Source organism: Phycodurus eques, chromosome 10 (genome assembly GCF_024500275.1).
Source record: "Phycodurus eques isolate BA_2022a chromosome 10, UOR_Pequ_1.1, whole genome shotgun sequence".
Taxonomy (NCBI): Eukaryota; Metazoa; Chordata; class Actinopteri; order Syngnathiformes; family Syngnathidae; genus Phycodurus; species Phycodurus eques.
The window spans coordinates 2001933-2023310 of NC_084534.1; the positions used below are offsets into that span (position 1 = coordinate 2001933).

The following is a 21378-nucleotide window of genomic DNA, read 5'->3' on the forward strand; positions in this document are numbered from 1 at the left end:
AGGAGAGCTGGACCCTATCCCAGCTGGCTTTGAGCAAGAGGCGGGTACACCACACAATTGATTGCCAGTCAATCTCAAGGCACATAAACGCAAACAGCCACCCACACTCATGTTCACATCCATGGGCAGTTCAAAGTTTCCTTTTAACCTAGTACATTTTTCAATTTTTTTCCATCCATCCATTTTTCAACACTGCTTATCCTCGTTAGGGTCACGGGGCGCTGGAGCCTACCCCAGCTGACTTCGGGCAAAAGGCGGACTACAGCCTGAACTGGTCGCCAGTCAGTCACAGGGCACACATAGACACAGACAACCATTCACACTCACATTCACACTGTCACCGAGTGGGAACTGAACCCACACTTCCCCCAAAAAAGTCAGGCGAGTGTACCACTACACCACCAGTGACCCCAGCTTAATCAAAATAAAAGTGGATAAAATAAAGAAATTAAGAGGGAAAAGATTACCATTAAACAACTGAACAACTACATTCATTATGTGCATTACACTCACACAAAACAGGATGCCCCATGAGTTCCATGAAAATTTTCTCATCAGGAGACAGAAAGAGCTATAAGACAAGGTGGAAGAGTAGACTGGATGCTTCATTCCCTAACATTGCGGTCTGTTCAACTCACAGAATACTAATGCTAAGCTGGAGGCGATACAACACTGCCAGTCTGTGCAAAAAGCATGACCTTGGGCCAGTGGCTCAATGGGAAAACTGTGAAAAGGCTGCAAAAAGAGGGATCAGAGAGCCCCCTAGCTTTCAGAAAATGGACCAACTGTGATGAAGGATGAGCAAATGAGGTGTTTCACCCTCCCATCATTACCTCAAGAGACTATACCTTTCTCTGAAACCTGCCCATTACCTCTGTCATTTCTTTCTGCCTTCCCATTCTCTCCTTCCCTTTTATTCTGGGACATATCAGGTACTCGCTTGCCTTGGAAATCCCGTTCTCTTCCATTCTCTCACCCATGACCACCCCCACCCACCACACAGCCCTCTTGATAGGAGGAAAAAGGGGAACTACATTCTAGAGTAATGGGAGAACTGTCATTAGTCACAAAGTGAGGGTGGAGAAAATAGAGAAACAGCATACTGATGGAGCATGCCGACATTGCTGTAATGAGAGAAAAGCTTACTATAATTATTTTATTGCATTGTGGCCATCTGGTATTCACTATTCACGGATATGTGAACTGTGTATTCAGGGAAAAAAAAACATCATGGGTTTGTTAAGTGAATGTTGATTCAAAGAGACTCGAAAAGGAAGTCATCCTATAGCCTACAACAGATGTGTGTCATATACAGTACAATATATGAAATGAGTGAATGAAATGAAAACTAAGAGAAGGCATAAATCCAGTTAAGCACATCATCTTTTGTGTTCTTTAAAAGATGAAACCCACAGCACAAGTAAATTAGGATTGCAGGGTAATTTTCATCTGAAAGAAATTGAATGTCACCCAACACGTACAATATTTGTATAGCAGTAGCCCAACAGCATTTTACTTATTATAATTTGTACTTATTTAAAGCATAAAAAAAATGTAAAACTCAAGCTTGAACTGAAGTATGAGACAAGTAATAGTGATCTTGACTTACTAAACTAACCAGAACTTGACGCTGCCAATCTTGTTTATTGTCTGTCGGTAACCCAAAAGTAATTAGGCTCCATTTACTTATCCACAGTGTAGTCATTCGGCCAAAACAATAAAAAAAAAAATCTAATGATCGACTAAGACCTTTGGACGGTGTGGTATATGAACCCAAAAGTCATATTTAGTTTAAACGTTAACCAATAAAAAAAAAACAGGTAATGATTTCTGTTGAAAACAATCCATCAGATCTTAATAGAAAGCCACTGACTCACTCAACCTTTGTCTCCCCTCTGGATGAGTTCAGTGCGAAAATGCAGCATGAGTGTCAAGAGCACAACCTGACAAAGCAGTGCCATCGCCTTATTTGAGGTTATTTGTTGCACGTCTATTTATTATATAAAAAAAGTTTTCTGCACAGGCCTTTGTGGTAATGCCCACAATGATGGTAATGATGGTATGATGATGTATGAAGTGTAAATGATCTGTTAACTCAGATCTAACATGAAAACATATATTTACCCACATACACCATCAAAAAGAACATGTGGTCTCATTTTCACAATGGCAACACATTCATTGCTCCGATATGATATGTCTGTACATGGACATGTTCCAAAGTGGAACCAAATTGTGCTGCCAAGGAGATATTTATTTTTCTTAGTCTGCAATTGAATTTCAGCATCATAAATGAAATGAACATTTAATTAAATGAACATTTATGTTGGCAAAGTATATTGCACAATTGAATGAAATGTACTAAAAAGCTGTAAATTCTGCTGTCCACAGGGGCGTAATAGACCAATCTTTTCACTTGCATTGACACTGTTGTTGTTCCTCTGACGTTTTTTCTGTCCCCCAAGTCATATTCCATTGGAGGTCTTTTCAATATCATCAATCTCACCTTTATAAATTACATCTTCATGAAAGGTGTCATTGCAGTTCAGCACAACTAAAAACTGCAACTACAATGCTAATAATTTCACTACACTTCCTCAAGTGGTCGTGTATCATGCAATAAATTGAACATAATGTTGGCTGATAAGTGTAAATATAGTAAATGTGTGGCCCTTCATAGGGCAAGGAACCATAATTCGAAACTTAATCTTAAATCGATATGGATGCCACATGACCCAAAGTACAAGGCAGTACAGTCCTCTGATTTGTTCCAGCCAATCAGAAAATAAAGGTATTGATACGTCATCACTAAGTACAATAAAATGTATTATACTGCAATATATTTTTTTGTTATAAAACCATTTTACTTTTTTTTCATAAATAAATTGTGTACTTGGTGTAAAAATAAGCAATGGCTATCCGAATGGGTGGTGTGCAGGTTGTGATGAAATAAAGGTGGTCTCCAGACCAACAGTCAAAATTTGGTTTGTGTTTCTGTCATATAGGAGGCTGTCATCTCACATGTCTCACCGGATGTGCTTTACCTTTTTCGGGTTCAGGCTGTCTGCACCAATGACATGCGCAGTGATTTCAGTCAGAGCATGCTCTTCAGAGGTAACACGCGTACACGAACGACCACAACCTTTGTCAAAATTATCTTCTGTGTCATGGGCCTCAACACATTTGTGAAAACCGCAGAGATGGACATTTATACATTTCTTTTATACAGTACATAAACTCACAAAATTATTCATACTCAACTCAGGTGATTTATGCAAACATTATGGAAGGCAAAGTAAGAAAAAAGCAGGAATATAAATCCATTGAAGAGAGAACACTGCCTGATTACTGTAGATATGGATAGCATTGTTTGAACTCAATACTAATGTATCTTTCTGATTAATGCGCATACAATTCAAACTGATGTCTTCCAGTCATGCGCTTCAGTTTTTTAATGAAATGATAATTGTTCTACCTTTGTTTAACAATGGATCCTTTCGTTTGGTCCCTGTGTTTCAGCAAACACCACTAGGATCTTTGAGGGAACACGGATCGTGAAAACCGGAATGGTAAGGGATGCAAGGATGAAGGGTTGCGTGCCTGTTTGGATCATGAGAACACAAAGAAATTCTATGTGTATACCTGTAGTAAACCTGTTTTATTTTCCTTTATGTAATGGGTGGCACAATGGTTAGCACACCTGCCACCCAGGAAGAAGGTTCTAGGTTCAAATGTTGGCTCTGACCTCTCTGCATGGATTTGCATATTCTCTTCTGGTTTGGGTTTATTTTGTGTACTCCTGTTTCCTCCCGCAGTCAAAGAATATTTGTGGTGGGTTAATTGGAGACTCTAAATTGACCATAGGCCTGAATATGAGGGTGATTGGATGTCCGTTGGGAGTACTGTCTGTATATGTGCCCTGTGATTGATTGGCAGAGTCCAGGGTTTACCTTGCATCTTGCCCTAAAACAGTTGGGATAGGCTCCAGCTCACTCATGACTTTGAACAGGATTAGCAGTAGAATATAAATTAGATTTATGAGATATGTACATCGTTACATACAGAATACACAAGGGGAGAATATATACTGGGGAAATTAGATAAAATGCTCCATTATGAGTTACTTTATTCTTTATTACGTAAACACCCAAGGTTATCATTTTTTTTCTGTTCACTTTCATTTTGATATGTATTTGTGAACATGGACTGTCATGGTGTGTAAGCTAACAATGTTTAGTATTTATTACATCATGTAATTAATTTTTTCCACTTGGCATCCATCCAACGAGGCAAGTATGTACACTCCAGAGCAAAGTAGCAAGTTAGCCAAGATGGCAGTACGGACACATCTGTGTCATGGCCTCCAGCAATGCAGAACTTACGTTGGAGAGAACAGCTACAGACCCGAGAGAAGCATAGAGATGGGAAGAAGCAGTAAACTCACTATGGTACTTCTGTGTCTTTCTCTCCAACGCAAGATAGGATAGGATAGGATAGGATAGGATAGGACAGGATAGGATAGTCCTCTGTAGTCATACTCCCACGAACCCCACCGCGTGCCCGCCTGCCCAGTCGAAGAGCATTTAATTGTTCTGCCTGTCACAAAATGCCGTTGGCATAGACAGACAAACAAAGTTATATTTCTGATTAATAAAAATTATGAAAATAGTTACAACACAAAATATACAAGGCGAAAATAATAAGAGTCAACATATACCGAACCAAAGCTAAAACCGTTACCACAAAACTGAGGTACAAACCGAACCGTGGTTTACATGTCGTGCAGTGTTTATGTTTATAAATGTGTTTATAAATGCCTGAAATTTCTACTTTCATAACTCAAAATACTACTGTATGTGAAAAAATAGAAGTAATGACCACCAGTGACCAGATGAATTCACAAAGTAAGGAATTATATTTGACATGTAGAACTCTTAGAGGGTATCACTTCTTGCAGAAGCACATAGTAATTTTTTGACCCCAATGCTGAGTTACTATAATTATATACTGTAAGCCTTATTCTTGATATTACATTTTTAGCTGATGATTTGAAATTATTTTGTATCAAAAGTATAGTGTATTATTCCAAGGAGAGTAAAATTGGCTTGATGATAATTATCACATCCCCATCTTCAATTGGTCATAGAACACTAGTTGGGGTTCTTGTCAAGGGCGTATCTGTCGTGGTAGGCAAAACGCAAGGATGCAGGCCAGGCAAGGCAAGAGTCCAAGTCCAAAAATCTTGGCTTACTCAGCTGGTCAACTGAGTAAACAAAGAAAGCATAGAGGACAGTCTCACCACCACAGACAACGGACAACATGACGCAACATAGGCCAAAGGTCAAAGGTCAAAGACAGAGTGCACGAAAAGCAAGAACTAAATACAAACTGACTGATGAGACAACAAGGCACACTAGGACACAACATGAGCGGAAGGAGAGATTTGATTGGCTGATACACAAGGAGCAGAACCGACGAGACCAGATGGAGACAAAGACATAACGAGCAGACATTAACAGGAGACAGGAAAACAGATAATTGAAAACCTGAAAGCAAAAGATAAACAAAAACACAGATCATGACAGTTCTGATCAAATTCCATTTAAAAAGTATGTGTATTGTATTGCTGCGTCTATGAGCTTGCATTTAATTTTTTTCTACTACTTGATTTGGCACATGCATTATTTTAAACAGACTGTAGTATTATGATACAATGTGCTTAACATGATAAATCTCAGGATCTTGAAATGTGATGAGCTCACGTAAACATTTTCATCAATTTACAGCACCAACAAAAATTAACCCTGAACAAAATTTTCCTCTTCTCTTATGTTTCTCAGCCAACAGTTTCACCAGCCTCTTCAGCCGACATGGCCCCTATCTCCTCTGGTTCATCTACCTGGACCTCCTCAGGCATTCCCTTCTCCTTTGTCTCCATAGCGACAGGAATTGGCCCTTCCTCCAGTGGTAGTCAGGCAACGGTGGCATCTGTCGTAATCAGCACTTTACTAGCTGGACTTGGCTTCAGTGGAGGAGTCATTTCCTCTTTTCCTAGCTCAGTTTGGCCCAGCAGAGCACAAACATGCAATCTCACACCACAGCCCAATGAACACACCATGCCCAGCAAGGATGTCAGCACTCCTGTTGTCAAAAAATCCTCAGAGAAAGAGAAGAGTGAGATAGGGAATGAAGGCAGAGACAATGACACGTGTCAAGAAGATGATAGAGAAAGAGAAGAGGAGGATAAAGAGGAAGAAGAGGACAAAAATGAGAAGAAACGAAAGAAGGGGCCGGTAGAGTTGGTAGAGCAAGGGAGAAAGTATGACAGTGTGGATGGGAATGATCCAGCTTGTGGCAAACCCAACCCTACGGCAAAAGAGAAAGAAAGGAAGGCACCAGATCCAACTCATAGGCCAACTGTTGTAGAAGACCTCCGGGTGGTCTTCAACCTCTGTGTATTTGTCCATAACCACACCACTGTTACCACATTCTTGGTTCCTGAGGGGTACCCATTGATGCTTAGGCTGCAACCAGGGGAGGCCAGTGAACGTCTGCCTGTCTCCATCCATACTGGTGAGTGGTGATATTCCACTACCTCACAACTATCTATCTATCTATCTATCTATCTATCTATCTATCTATCTATCTATCTATCTATCTATCTATCTGTCTATCTGTCTATCTGTCTATCTGTCTATCTATCTATCTATCTATCTATCTATCTATCTATCTATCTATCTTGTTTGCATGTTCTCCCGTGCCTGTGTGGGTTTTCTCCGGGTACTCCGGTTTCTTCCCACATTCCAAAAACATGCATGGTAGATTAATCGACGACTCTTTTTGTTTATTTGTGCCCTGCGAATGGCTGGTGACCAGTTCAGGGTATACCCGCCTCTTGCCCGAAGACAGCTAAGATAGGCGCCAGCACCCCCACGACCCTCGTGATCGTATTGTTACACATACTCAGTAAATTAGAATAGTGTCAAAAGCTTAATTTAGTTAGGTTTCAAAAAGTGAAACTCATGTTATGGAGATTCACAAAGCAGTGAAATATTTCATAGTTTTCATATATGTGTATAATTTTACAACTATCCCTTACGGCAAACGAAAAAGCCAAATTCACCATCTCTATAAACTAGAATATTACAAAACAATCAATCAAGAAACGAAATGATTTTTAATGTAGAAATTAGGGAGGAATTTGCCCTCTGAAAATTATTTTCCCAAGTGTTAATTGAAGCTATATAATGTATGAATACTGAAATGAATGGACTTTTCTGCCACATTATTTATCGAGATGTACCTTTACATTTGGTCGCACTAACCTCTCACAGCGTTTGTTTGACCATTGGTTAAATCATCAGTAGTGACTGTTGAGGAGGCGTGTCTGAAGAACATTGCTTTTCTCATAATAGTAATAGTAATATAGTGCACGAACAGTCCAGTCAAGTAGTTCTGCGTAGCTCTCGACGTCTGATGTAAGAGCAAAAACGAGGTTTCGTGAAGGAATAAGTGTCCACGCCGCAGCATGTTATGAAACCCGGCACTGTCCATCCATCCATTTTCCGAGCCGCTTCTCCTCACTAGGGTCGCGGGCGTGCTGGAGCCTATCCCAGCTAACATCGGGCAGGAGGCGGGGCACACCCTGAGCTGGTTGCCAGCCAATCGCAGGGCACATACAAACAAACAGCCGCCACCTGGCATTGTCCATAAGTTAAAAAAAGTAATAAAATTAGTAATAGCCAGGTCAATTTATTTTGCTCTGTTTGAATCATGACGGCACAGTGGACGACTGGTTAGAGCGTCTGCCTCACAGTTCTGAGGAGCGCGGTTCAATCCCCGGCCCTGCCTGTATGGAGTTTGCATGTTCTCCCCGTGCCTGCGTGCGTTTTCTCCGGGCACGCCGGTTTCCTCCCACATCCCAAAAACATGCATGGTAGATTGATTGACAACTCTAAATTGCCCATAGGTGTGAATGTGAGTGCGAATGGTTGTTTGTTTGTATGTGCCCTGCGATTGGCTGGCAACCAGTTCAGGGTGTACCCCGCCTCTTGCCCTATGATAGCTGGGATGGGCTCCAGCAGGCCCGCGACCCTAGTGAGGAGAAGCGGCTCAGAAAATGGATGGATGGATGTTTGAATCATGCTGTCCAAATACATCTTTTAAAGCTTGTAGGTTGCATACTGCTTGTTTTTATCCGGCACTTGTTTTCTCATTAGGGTGATTTCAGCGTAAATGTGATGTCATGTTTGTTGTATTTCCACCAACGTTGTTAAGCATTGACACTTGCGACATACCTGTTATACTTTTGTCGCCGACATGCTTGCCATCCTGGGACATCCTTAACACTAAAACCAAAATACTTCCAAACACCAGATTTGAAGGATGGTGTCGGATTTTTGTTATCAGGAGGGTCTATGGAACTAGCCATCTTGCAATGGCGCGTTGGCTTGGGGTGCGTTCGAAAATATCCTGCGGCGCTGCTCTGCTACAGTTAGGACCGCGCATTTTCAGAGTAGAGTTAGGGCGTCAGGGAGAATTTCCAAATGCACCCTTCCTTGATTGAAATGCACTCAACAATAAGGTGTAAGGTGGAGTAGCTTAGCACAGCTCTTCCTATGTGCAAGTGAATATCCAGAGTCATCAGCATTAACATTATTCCACAACATGTGGAATAATGTTAGTCCCATCGCAACCCTGCAATATTTTTCATTATACTACAGAGGGCGACTCCACATGAGGGCGCAAATTCCCTGTACAAACGGCAATGATTTACATGTCATGATGTCGTTTAGGCTGTTCTTTGAGGTTCCAAGTCAAATGTCCTCTCTGGGTACTACGTTATAGGCTTTCTCTATACCAACAAAGACACAATGTAGCTCCCTCTGACCTTCTCTGTACCTTTTCATCAACACCCTCAAGGCAAATAATGCATCTGTGGTACTCTTTCTCGGCTTGAAACCATACTGTTGCTCGCAAATACTCACTTCTGTCCTGAGTCTAGCCTCCACTACTCTTTCCCATATCTTCATTGTGTGGCTCATCAACTTTATTCTTCTATAGCTCCCACAGCTTTACACATCACCCTTGTTCTTAAAATTTGGCAACAGCACACTTTTCCTCCATTCCTCAGGCATCTTATCACCCGCTAGAATTATGTTGAATAAGCTGGTCAAAACCTCCACAACCACCTCTCCGAGATGCTTGTATACCTCCACAGGAATGTCATCAGGACCAACTGCCTTTCCATTTTTCATTCTCTTTAGTGCCTTTCTAACTTCCCCCATACTAATCATTGCTACTTCCACCACACTTGCCTCTTTTACTCGTCCTTCTCTCTTATTTTCCTCATTCATTAACTCCTAAAAGTATTATTTCCATCTATCGTGCACACTATTGGTACCAGTTAACAAATTTCCATTTCTATCCTTAATTACCCTAACCTGATGCATTTTTTCACATCTCTATCTCCCCGTCTGGCTAACCTGTATAGATCTTACACTTCTTCTTTCGTGTCCAACCTTGCATACATGTCATCGTATGCCTCTTATTTGGTATTTGCCCTATGTCGCATCTTGTGTATTCTTGTCTCCTCTCCTCTCCTCGGTCTTCCCAGTGTCCCAATTATTCTCAGCTCTAAACTCTGTCCCTGTATGCTTTCCTGTTCTTAGAGGTTCCAAGTCAAACAAGCTGGATTTTAGGTGTCAAGCAAGCCCAAGCATGGTATGGTTTGCCTCGTGCGAGTCCACACCAATACAAATGTACAGTAATTCACTCAATGACAACGAAAGGTAAACATTAAAAATGTAAAAATGGTCACGTCAATTAACATCACACCCTACACTCTGTTTGGGACAGGTGTTCTATATGAGAACATAATGTTGTCTAGTTCTGCAAATGGCAATCCTAAGGATAAACCTTTGAATGAATCAGCACCTCTCACTGTGTTAATGTACAGTGTTATTACTGCATTTTAGTCAGGCAACACCATGCCATTAGACAAGATAATGGAAGTAGTTCTCATCAAGTGTTTTGTAAGATGTGTTAATTTTTTTATGTCGTTTATGACTAAAATGTTCAGCTTGGTAACAAACAGCATTGGATGGGCTCCGAAGTAATAGAGGGCTCATGATCCAAGGTCTGAACCAGATAAGTGATGATGGATTGCAGTAATGTAAGGTGCCTCTGCTTAGCAAAGACTTTCAGCAGTACACTGCATTAGCCAAGCAAATACCAAGGGACAATCAATTCAATTTCAAGTGCTATGAGAGAAGCACAAAGCCAGACATTACTATGAACAAATTCAATTCTAGGATATTCCCCTGAAATACCTTTTGCAACCCTTTGTCAAAGCTCATTCTGTAAATTTAATTCTATTTGAGATGGCAGGACACAAGGTCAAACGCTTCAAAGTTATTTCACAAATGTGTTAAAGTAGTAACTATATACATTGCAGTCATGACTTCTGGGAGTGGACTTTTTTTTTTTTGAATCAAATTTCCCTTACAGTGTAGAGCACAGGTGTCAAACTCAAGGACCGGTGGCCAGATCCGGCCCGCCACATCATTGCATGTGGCCCACGAAAGCAAAACATGTGCCTCAACGCCTGTGATTCTTGCTAAAATCTGTACCAAATTTTTAAATTGTCATATATAATAAATCATGTTACAATACTGTTTTTTTTACAGGCACTGAATACCCTAGTATCCTTGACTTCTGATTTCAGAATTGGTTATTCATCTATTTGTTGTGTATATGCAATAATATGAGCGATTCACCATTTATACGGGTTCACAGTCATAACGGCCCTCTGAGGGATATCGTAACTACAACGGTATAATATTAGCGCTCGTCAACAGTTGCGTTCTAGCTAACGTCATAACCTGCAAGTGAACGATTCACTGGAAATGTAAATGTAAAATGTTTACACAGAAACCTTTGAGGGAACATTATATATTGATTACATATAATTCTCATGCAGCTTCACAAAGTTACAAAAATAATAATTAAAACAACTCTCAGCATGCTGCAATAAAGTTCTCTAACACTGCAATAAAGTTCTCTAACACTGCAAGCTACACTCACAATAATTAACAGTGAGAAATTAACAGCATTATTTTTTTAAAGGAATAATTTGGTAGCGCTTTTCTTTGGGATCTCTTTAGAGCTTACAAGTTGTCGTAATTGTATTGTCGTGCTTTATCAAAAGACAAATGACATTTAATCTTTCAACTTCCCCTTTCCTAATAGAATTGTTTGTTTGTACTTAATCAACCCAATATTGTGGAGTGTCGAAGCATTTTGAAAGTTAAAGGACATTGACAAGACACTGATTCTCACACGAATAACAACCTGCAGATCAGAATGAAGTTGAATCTCAACTTCACAGTCAAAACTGCTTCTTAGTTTGTTCTCAATATGTACCCCTCCCTATTTTCAATCCACCAAGCACTCACTTTCCTTTTTTTTACTTCCCTTGTTTCTTACCTCCATCCCTGTCCTCTTTTATGCATATCCTCTTTTTTCCCTCCTCTCTCGTACTCTTCCACCCCCTCAATGTCTTTGTATGTCCCTCCCTTCTTGCTCAGATCTTAGTGTTGGCCTACTTTCACACATGGGGAGATGAGAAGAGGCTCGGAGGCTTGATTCAGTTGTAGGAGGGGAGAAGGCCTTGTTCTATATATAGCTACATTTACTTGCATGGTTTGTGTTGGATGAACAAATGACAGTGAATATCTCACTTCACACCCTTGCTTCTGTTTGCATTAAGAGGTTCACATATTTATGTATTAATTTTTTGTTATTTTAAGAGCAAACAGAAGTAGAAAGGAACTGAAGTAGGCAGTGTCTTGGGTGCTTTATCCCTCTACTATGCATGTATGTTGAAGCAGAAGATGTCAAGATAGAGATCAAGTGAAGCAGTAACGTTGTATGACATGGGCCTAGTCTAATGTGGCGACTGGCTCGAGGCATAGCAGCAGATTGAAAGCCATGGGAGCTGGCATCACAGCTGCATCAGCTAAACTAGGTAGGTGGTGGTTATGCCAGCTGAGACTAAGAGATTTGAATTGAATAAATCCTCCTAATCATTCAGAGCTGTGTGGTGTCTGGCTGCAGCCTCCTCCCAGAAACTGTGTCTATCTCAGGGCGGGGAAGATATGAGCTCGGAATCTGCCTCGATGGGATTTGCCTTCCTTAAAATGTATTTGATTTGTTGCATGCATATTGACAGTATCATGTATTCATTTTCATTTTACCTTACCTGAAAAATAAACTCTAAACCAAGGGTCACCAACCATTTTGAACCTAAGAGCTATTTCGTGGGTTCTTGTTAATGCAAAGCACTCCCAGATGTTCAGTATACACACTTCTGAAATGACAAATTTGCTCAGATTACTTGTTATAAATAATAATTCAATTCAATTTTATTTATATATCGCCAAATCACAACAGAAGTTGTCTCAGGGAACTACATGGAGCAGATCTAAAACCACACTCCTCACTTAGTAAAAGACTAACTGAACACCACATGAGCAAGCACCATGCAATGGAGGTAAGGAAAAACTCCCTCTTGGAAAGATACTGTACCTCGAGCAGACCCAAGACAAGATTGGTTAGAGTAGAAAAAGAGAGAGAGTGAGACAGAAAGAGAGAGAGAGTGAGACAGTGAATGAGCGAGAGAGCGAACAGGTCTGCGGATGATGCAGTCAACATGGGACTGCACTTCATCCTAGAACACCTCGACAGTGCAGGGACCTACGCGAGGATCCTGTTCGTGGACTTCAGCTCAGCGTTCAACACCATCATCCCTGAACTCCTTTCAACCAAGCTTCTCCAGCTCAGCGTCTCACCTGCCATCTGCCAGTGGATTTACAGCTTTCTGATGGGCAGGACACAGCAGGTCAGGCTGGGGGAGGCCACCTCATCCACACGCAGCATCAGCACTGGGGCGCCCCAAGGTTGTGTCCTCTCTCCGCTGCTCTTCTCTCTCTACACGAACGACTGCACCTCAGCGAACCCGACTGTCAAGCTCCTGAAGTTTGCAGATGACACCACTGTCATCGGCCTCATCAAGGACGGTGACGAGTCTGCATATCGACAGGAAGCGGAGCGGCTGGAGCTGTGGTGCGGGCGACACAACCTGGAGCTGAACACGCTCAAGACGGTAGAGATGATCGTGGACTTCAGGAGGCATCCTTCGCCACAGCTGCCCCTCACGTTGTCCAGCTGCCTTGTGTCAACCGTCGAGACCTTCAAGTTCCTGGGAATTACAATCTCTCAGGACCTGAAGTGGGCGAACAACATCAACTCCGTCCTCAAAAAGGCCCAGCAGAGGATGTACTTCCTGCGGCTTCTGAGAAAGCACGGCCTGCCACCGGAGCTGCTGAGACAGTTCTACACAGCGGTCATCGAATCGGTCCTGTGTTCTTCCATCACAGTCTGGTTTGGTGCTGCTACAAAAAAGGACAAACTCCGACTGCAACGGACAATCAAAACTGCTGAAAGGATTGTCGGTACCCCCCTACCCACCATTGAGGACTTGCACGCTGCCAGAACTAAGACAAGGGCGTGCAAAATCCTCTCGGACCGTCTGCACCCCGGTCACCAGCTCTTCCAGCTCCTTCCCTCAGGTAGGCGCTACCGATCAACGCAAACTAGAACTAGTAGACATTCCAACAGCTTCTTCCCTCTTGCGATCAACTTCTTAAACACCTAACCTATAATTCCATTACAACAAGCTGGCAATTTTTTGACTTGAGTTCGTTGTCACATTTCTGTGGGGCCAATTATGTATTACTTGTGCACTCACTGTAGTTGTCTCGCCATGCTGCACTATTTGCATATACTGGCCACTCATGCCAGAGTAGCATCTGCTCCATTTGCACACTGATTGAGGAGTATCTGTAACATTTGCACAACCGACATTGTCCCAGATGATCGCACTACTCGTCACTTTAAACCGCATACACTCCTTGAAGTCTCAGCGCCCTTTGCACAATGGTCATTACACCGGACTATTGCAATATTAGTCGTTCGAACTGCTCTAAGTGCTAGAGGACTCTGCATCTTTTTGCACAATTGTTTTTTGTCAATGTCTTTATGTCCCCAAAGTGTTCTGTAAATTGACTGTTTGTTGTACTAGAGCGGCTCCAACTACCGGAGACAAATTCCTTGTGTGTTTTGGACATACTTGGCAAATAAAGATGATTCTGATTCTGATTCTGATTCTGAGAGAGAGAGAGAGAGAGAGAGAGAGAGAGAGAGAGGTGCATTTTTTTTTTACCTCTAAAAAGCACAAGCAGCCTCTATTATTGGGAGGGGGGAGAGAGTGGTTAGTTTCAAAGATCAGAACATGCAGCACTACAGCTGTTGAGCAGTTCAACAAGGAAAGGCGCTAAGGTGGAGAACACCCAACGAATCTGCGAGGGAAAATACAGTTCTAGAGGAAACGGGTACAGTGTGTGATGGTACATGAGGCATGGAGTCGCAGAAGTGTGAGAAAAAAAATAGCTGCCCATCATCCGTTTCACGCAAGCTTTAGCATCAATCAACGTCCGATAAATAATGATTTTCATCTATGTGAAGGGTCAGATCAAGGTAGGTAGGAAACCAATAAATATCAAGATGCAAAACTTCATTTCTATAAATCTCTGCAACTGTTCTTTTACAACATTCTGAGGAAATCACAAGGTCCCATCATCGGTGAACTATTTTAAGAACGGGCTCGCAGGCTACTTTTGTGGTCCTTGGGGGCTACCTGGTGCCATTGAGCACCATGTTGGTGACCCCTGCTGTAAAGTATAAATGGGAAAAAAATAAAATTTTTGACAAAAGGAAATGTTTTTTGCATTTAACCTATACCAGAGGAGCACTAAGCAGTAACTCATTAACCTTTCAGGTTTTGGGTAAACTGGAGAAAATGCAAACTCAATAAAAAAGGGCCCCAAATTAGGTTCAGTGGTTCACGCTGGCCAACAGAGTGGACAACTGGTTAGCACATTTGCCTCATAGTTCTGGGGACCAGGGTTCAAATTCGCCTTGCCTGTGTGGCGTTTGCATGTTCTCCCCATGCCTGCGTGGGTTTTCTCCGGGCACTCCGATTTCCTCCCACATCCCAAAAACATGCATGGTAGGTTAATTAAATATGCTAAATTGCCCGTAGGTGTGAAAGTGAGTACGAATGGTTGTTTGTTTATATGGGCTGGCGACCAGTTCAGGGAGTAGCGAGCCTCTGGCCTGCAGTGAGCTGGGTTAGGCTCCAGCACGCCCGCGACCCTTGTGAGGATAAGCTGTACGGAAAATGGATGGATGGATGAATGGTTCAAGCTGGAAGTGACCCATAGTATACCTTCTTGCTCTGAGGCACCAGTGTTAGCCACTCTTTCACCATGCCACCACTCTTTTGTATAATAGGCGCCAATTATATACAGTCGGCAATAACAATACCTTTCCAAATAAGTACTTTAGTCCATCCATCCATCCATCCATTTTATCCACCGCTTTATCCTCACAAGGGTCGCGGGCGTGCTGTAGCCTATCCCAGCTATCTAGGGGCCAGAGGCTGGCTACACCCTGAACTGGTCGCCAGCCAATCGCAGGGCACATATAAACAAACAACTATTCGCGCACACTTTCACGCCTACGGGCAATTTAGAGTTTCCAATCAACCTACCATGCATGCTTTTGGGATGTGGGAGGAAACCGGAGTGCCCGGAGAAAACCCACGCAGGCACGGGGAGAATATGCAAACTCAACACAGGCGGGGTTTGAAACCTGGTCCTCAGAACTGTGAGGCCGACGTGCTAACCAGTACTTTGGTCGTCATTTGTAATTATGATTAGGATGAATATTTCCTTTTTCACTGACAATCTTGTTGCAGTTTTAGTGTGATCAGTGAAAGGTTGGGCTTGACCCCTAGTTATCCCTAAATTGTAATTGTTTATCTTACCCAGAAATGATGGTTGACAGGTTATCCTGTTTACATTTGAAAATAAGAATTTACAAGATAGACTTTAAAAATATGCAATGTGTGTTAGCATAGCTATATGTACAGTATGTACCGTTTATTGAGGGGAAATCCACAAAGTATCAACCATATTTTTAAATTATTATTTATGCACATTTTAAAGCTGTATGAACCTCCCCAGACTCTTATTAATCTTCCCCACACTCCTGTTAATCTCTTCCATTTAAACACGTTCTGGACTCTAAAACAATTTATGTACTCTCAAACATCCACTAAGACAAAGTACTACTGTACACATTTTATTTCTTGTAAAATGGTTTTCATGAATTTTTCATTTTATTTTATGACAAACAAAATACATCATACACACAATCCTGCGATATGGGGAATTATGCATGATAGGAATATTTAAAAAATTGGCAATGCACTGATCAAGCAGTAGAGTCAGGGAACATTATTGTTGCTGGGTATCCACTATATTTGATGTGGCAGCTCTTCCCATAAACTAATGCAAGTCAGCCATTGACACACAACACTAATATACTGTATTTAGGGAAACGGATAGGCTCCAATTTCATTATTAAATCTGATGACATATCTCTACTCTCATATGCAGTATATTTGTTTCAACACTCATGCAAACATTAGGGAAAAAAACATAAGCATATATCCATCCATCTATCCATGCATTTTCTGAACCGCTTCTCCTCTCTAGGGTCGCAGGCGTGCTGGAGACTATCCCAGCTGACTCTGGGCGAGAGGCAGGGTACACCCTGAACTGGATGCAGCCAATCGCACATACTGTGTAGACAAACAACGCTTCACACTCATATTCACACCTATCGGCAATTTAAAGTTTTCAGTTAACCTACAGTGGCGGCACGGTGGACAATTGCATGTTCTCCCTGTGCCTGTGTGGGGTTTCTCCGGGTACTCCAGTTTCCTCCCACATCCCAAAAACATGCATGGTAGGTTAATTGAAGACTCTAAATTGCCTGTTGGTGTGAATCGGAGCGCGAATGGTTGTTTGTTTCTATGTGCCCTGCGATTAGCAGGCGACCAGTTCAGGGTGTATCCCGCCTCTCGCACACAGTCAGCTGGGATAGGCTCCAGCACGGCCACGACCCTAGTGAGGATAAGTGGAACGGAAAATGAATGAATTAACCTACCACGCATGTTTTTTGGGGATTTGGGAGGAAACTGGAGTACCTGAGGAAAACCACAGGCACGGGGGAGAACATGAGCACCCGTTCTTTGAACGGGTCCTCAGAACTGGGAGGCAGACGTGCTAACCAGACATCCACTGTGCCGTCCATAAGCATATGTAGTATATATAAATTTTACTGAATAAAATGTTTTTCTTCATTTAAGTCTTATAGTTGTAAATGTGCTTTTTTTATTATCATCAGTGAAATATTTTTTATATATAATATATGTTGTGACTGAACAATATTGTATGACCTGTCTTACCTATGCTGAAAGGGGACAACCAACTTTTTTCTCATATTTGGGATATAATATTGTCACTATGGTGCCTCATTAAATACGTGAAATATGAATTTAAATCGTCCACGCATTCGTGCGTTCCAGATGTTTTTCTGCCGAGAGCCCTGAAATTAGGTCATTCGAATACGTCACTATCGAAGATCTCCACCTTCCCTTTCCACTCCCGAGCCAGTGCTGTCAACATAACAAACGTGTGTTCTCATAAGTGGGTCTTCTACACGGAGGCAACCAATCAGAGAAAAGCGGGCAGTCTTAGCCAACTACAGACAAAGCGGATAAAAAAAAAACTTGGTCAAACAGCAGTAGCTGTCAGAGAGGCCTTTTCTGGACACTTATAAGACAAAACCAAGGTCAAACTAATTGACACTTTTATACTAAATCCATGTTAGTCACTCTATGGAGGTCTAAATAGCCGAAATACGGGACCTTTAAATGAAGTAATGACTTCCCACAGACCAGTAATACCGATTGTTCCGGATATTGGGGGAAAATAATTCCAGCATCCGACATTATCGGCCAGTACTGCGCTGTGTCCAGCCTCCGTGACGAAAACCTCACAAATGATTTCGATGAAATAAACGCTACATTGTTTGAAAGAAGAGAGGGAAAAAAAGATGCTTAGGGTCACACTATTTTATTACGCCCCCTAGGCAAAAGCTCTCTGCGTCCGGTGTCAAGTCACTAATCATCGCTTCCATGGGAGCGAATGAGCTACACTTCTTACCATGCTTCTTACATGTATCGTTTACGTTATCGCAATGGGAGGCCGAGGAGTGGGGAGGAACTCGACTTCACTTAAACATACATGTTTGAAGATAGGTAATGACTGAAAACATGTGCAAAGACTGAAATCTGTGTCGTACTCACTTGTGGAGATATAGCATTAAACTGTTTTTCACCAGTTCAGTTTTCCACTGTGGGGTTTATAACTAACAGGAAGTATTTTCTCAAATGTCTGTGATGTAGTATGAGCCACAGGCTGAATACCGTGTCGCTGTGTTTAAAAAAATAGTTAACGTTCCCTAAGTGTCTCTGTTATGTGGACCCACACACCGACACAGCACCAAGTGAAGCATTGGCATATTGGAATTTCCTATAAACAATGCTTTGTGTTTCAACATATTGTGGCAGCCTGAATAACAAAAAATACATAACACTTGGGAATTTAAATAACGACACCGAAATGGGGACCGTTGTGGGTCCCACGTGTTCTTTTTTTTCAACCCACAGAGCTAACACTTTAGCTCGGAGCTTGCCTGACATACAACAGGGATTCCCGGTATAACGACGCCTCTCGTGGTGGCCAGTGACTTCCCAAATCTCCTATTTACACAGCGAAGCTCAGAATAAAATTCCCAAAACCACAACGGGAATATAGCTAGTCTGGTTAGCTACTCCAGACGCTATAATGGGAAAAAAACAAGACAAAGAACCATACAAACGCTCAGAATTCATGACCTGTTTGCGGTTCTCGAAGGCCTTTTCAAACAACTTTAGGTAGGTAGGTCTTCCCACAGTTTAAAGCATGAAGCGCACAAAACGTATATCCAAATAACATTTGCAATGCAACAAATTGTAGTTTCACTAGGGCTAATCTTAGTTTCTCTCGTTAACAAGTGCTCGGAACTTGGTCGCTATGGTAACGGAATGTGCTCACACATAGACAATATACCTCAACCTATATAGCAGAGGACGTGCCTAAACATGACCCTGACAAGATAGTGGCTGCCGTCTAGGTTTATTGCAAAATATCGTGAGGTTTGTGTGTTTGGATTGGAAAAAAAACTTCTCACACGGGTTGCACCGCTGTGTAGTGTATATTAGTTGAATAAAAAAGTAATTAATATCGGAGAAAAGAATAAGATGGAAGCGACGCCTGCGTTACCTCCGGTTTAGCGTAATTTTAAATTACTGCGTTAGGATAAGGGAAACGGAAGATGAATGAATTAAAGAATAAATCAAGCTATTTTATCTAGAAAGGGGCACCACATCAATTTTAGATGTATAAAACTCCAGGACAAAGTGACGAGAAACCTTTTATCCTCAGTCTCATAATTTGAAGGTTGCTACATGAATGACGACCAGCGTTTTTTTTCCTAAAACCTAAACACATGCAACAATGCAGGTCGTGAATTGTATCTCCACAACTGAGTACTACACAATTCTCAGTCTTTGTACGTTTTTAGCAATTATCTTCAAACATGTATCACGCACAGTATTGAGAAACACATTTCTGAATTTACTTTGCAGTCGTTACAGTGTCTACTGTTATGGATCATTTATAGCAGGGGTGCCAAACATATTTTTGTCGCAGGAAGAAACATGAAGTCGACATACATGAGGCAGGCTGGATCTGGTACCCGGGCCTTGAGTTTGACACCTGTGATTTATAGAGATTAAAACTACTCAATGTTTAAATTGCCCTAATCTTTGCTATTATTTTTTTATTTATTATTATTTATATATTTTATTATTTGTTGTATTTACACCTAAAGTGTTTCCTGCGCTTAATAGTCAATCAAAGTTATATTCTTTTTACCCTTATATGTCATATTTCTAACCATTGTTGTTGGTTTTGTTACAGTTCAAATTGCCTAAATCATGTTTTTTTTAAAAACTTTACATCAGTGTTAAAGTACACATTATTATTATTATTATTATTTTTATCAGTATGTATAATTTGGCATTACCCCATGCCATATTAAACGGCAGTTTACTGATTCATTGTATCTGCTAATTAACATTTCGCTGTGATGACAAAGTTGTATATAATACAATACACAGAAACATGTACATTGTGTGTCATACTGTACATGCATACAGTATTACACATTTACATTTTTCATTTTTAGTGAAATTATTTAAACATTTACAGTAAACATACTTTAAATTGGGTGACATGTTATAAATGTTTAAATTGGGTGACCTTATAAATTGAAGAGAATGCTGAAAGCAATACTATTTGATATCTTTTGTATCGACAATTCAGCGTTGATGGAGGGAGCGTAATATCGTGTCCATCTTTATGCATCCATTCTCTGCATCACTTTATCCTCACTCGGGTCGCGGGCGTGCTGGAGCCTATCCCAGCTGTCTTCGGGCGAGAGGCGGGATACACCTTGAACTGGTCGCCCGCCAATCGCAGGGCACATATAAACAGACAACCATTCGCACTCACAGTCACACTTATGGGCAATTTAGAGTCTTCAATCAACCTACCATGCATGTTTTTGGGATGTGGGAGGAAACCGGAGTGCCCGGAGAAAACCCACGCAGGCAGAACGTTCAAACCAAATGTGCTAACCAGTTATTCACCGTGTCGCCGTCCATCGTTATATTATCTACATTTCACACATGATGTATTTTTTTCCTTCTTCAGTGGCCAACTGGACCCACCAAGTGAGAAATAGATCACGGCTGGACCATGTGCACTGGATGACACCTTTGATGGTGGTCTCACCTCTATCCTTCCTCTGTCTTGCTCTGCTCCTTGCTGTATTCTTATATTGGAGGTAGGTAATTCCGATACTTGGGAACTATATTCTTATTAGTCATATGGAAACCCAAGAGGGACAAAGGACGTTTGCGTTCTGGATGATGCCCTTGTGAAATTACACATCCTTTATTTGGTGAGTGTTTAAATGGAGAGCAAATGTGTGTTTTCTGAGCGAGTCTGTTGCTCATGAATCACCAGCTTGGTGAGGTAAAGAGAGCGCTACCGATACTTGCCAAGCGCTAATAAAAAGATTAATGCTAAAATTGTCGGTTAAAATAGCAACATGTTGGAATGTTACTATGCCGACAGTATTTGAAGCTGTCCACACACTATTTGAGAGAGGCCTCTCGCTCATATAAGAAGGAACAGATTTGCTTCTATTCTAATCAATCCAGCTGTCTGCACAGGT

At 41.5% G+C, this 21378-nt stretch overlaps 1 protein-coding gene across 6 annotated transcripts in view; it reads left to right on the top strand.

The window, feature by feature from the left end:
• Positions 1-21378, top strand: part of LOC133408831 (receptor-type tyrosine-protein phosphatase gamma-like) — a 436974-nt gene that overhangs the window by 366107 nt on the left and 49489 nt on the right. For all 6 annotated transcript variants that reach the window (XR_009769331.1, XM_061688097.1, XM_061688098.1 and 3 more), the window contains exons 10-13: positions 3006-3114; positions 3520-3569; positions 5841-6573; positions 20853-20985. Coding sequence is in view for 5 of the 6 variants with exons in the window: in XM_061688097.1 (XP_061544081.1) it covers positions 3006-3114; positions 3520-3569; positions 5841-6573; positions 20853-20985 (1025 nt within the window). In the remaining variant the exon portion in view is untranslated. The remainder of the gene's footprint in view (positions 1-3005; positions 3115-3519; positions 3570-5840; positions 6574-20852; positions 20986-21378) is intronic.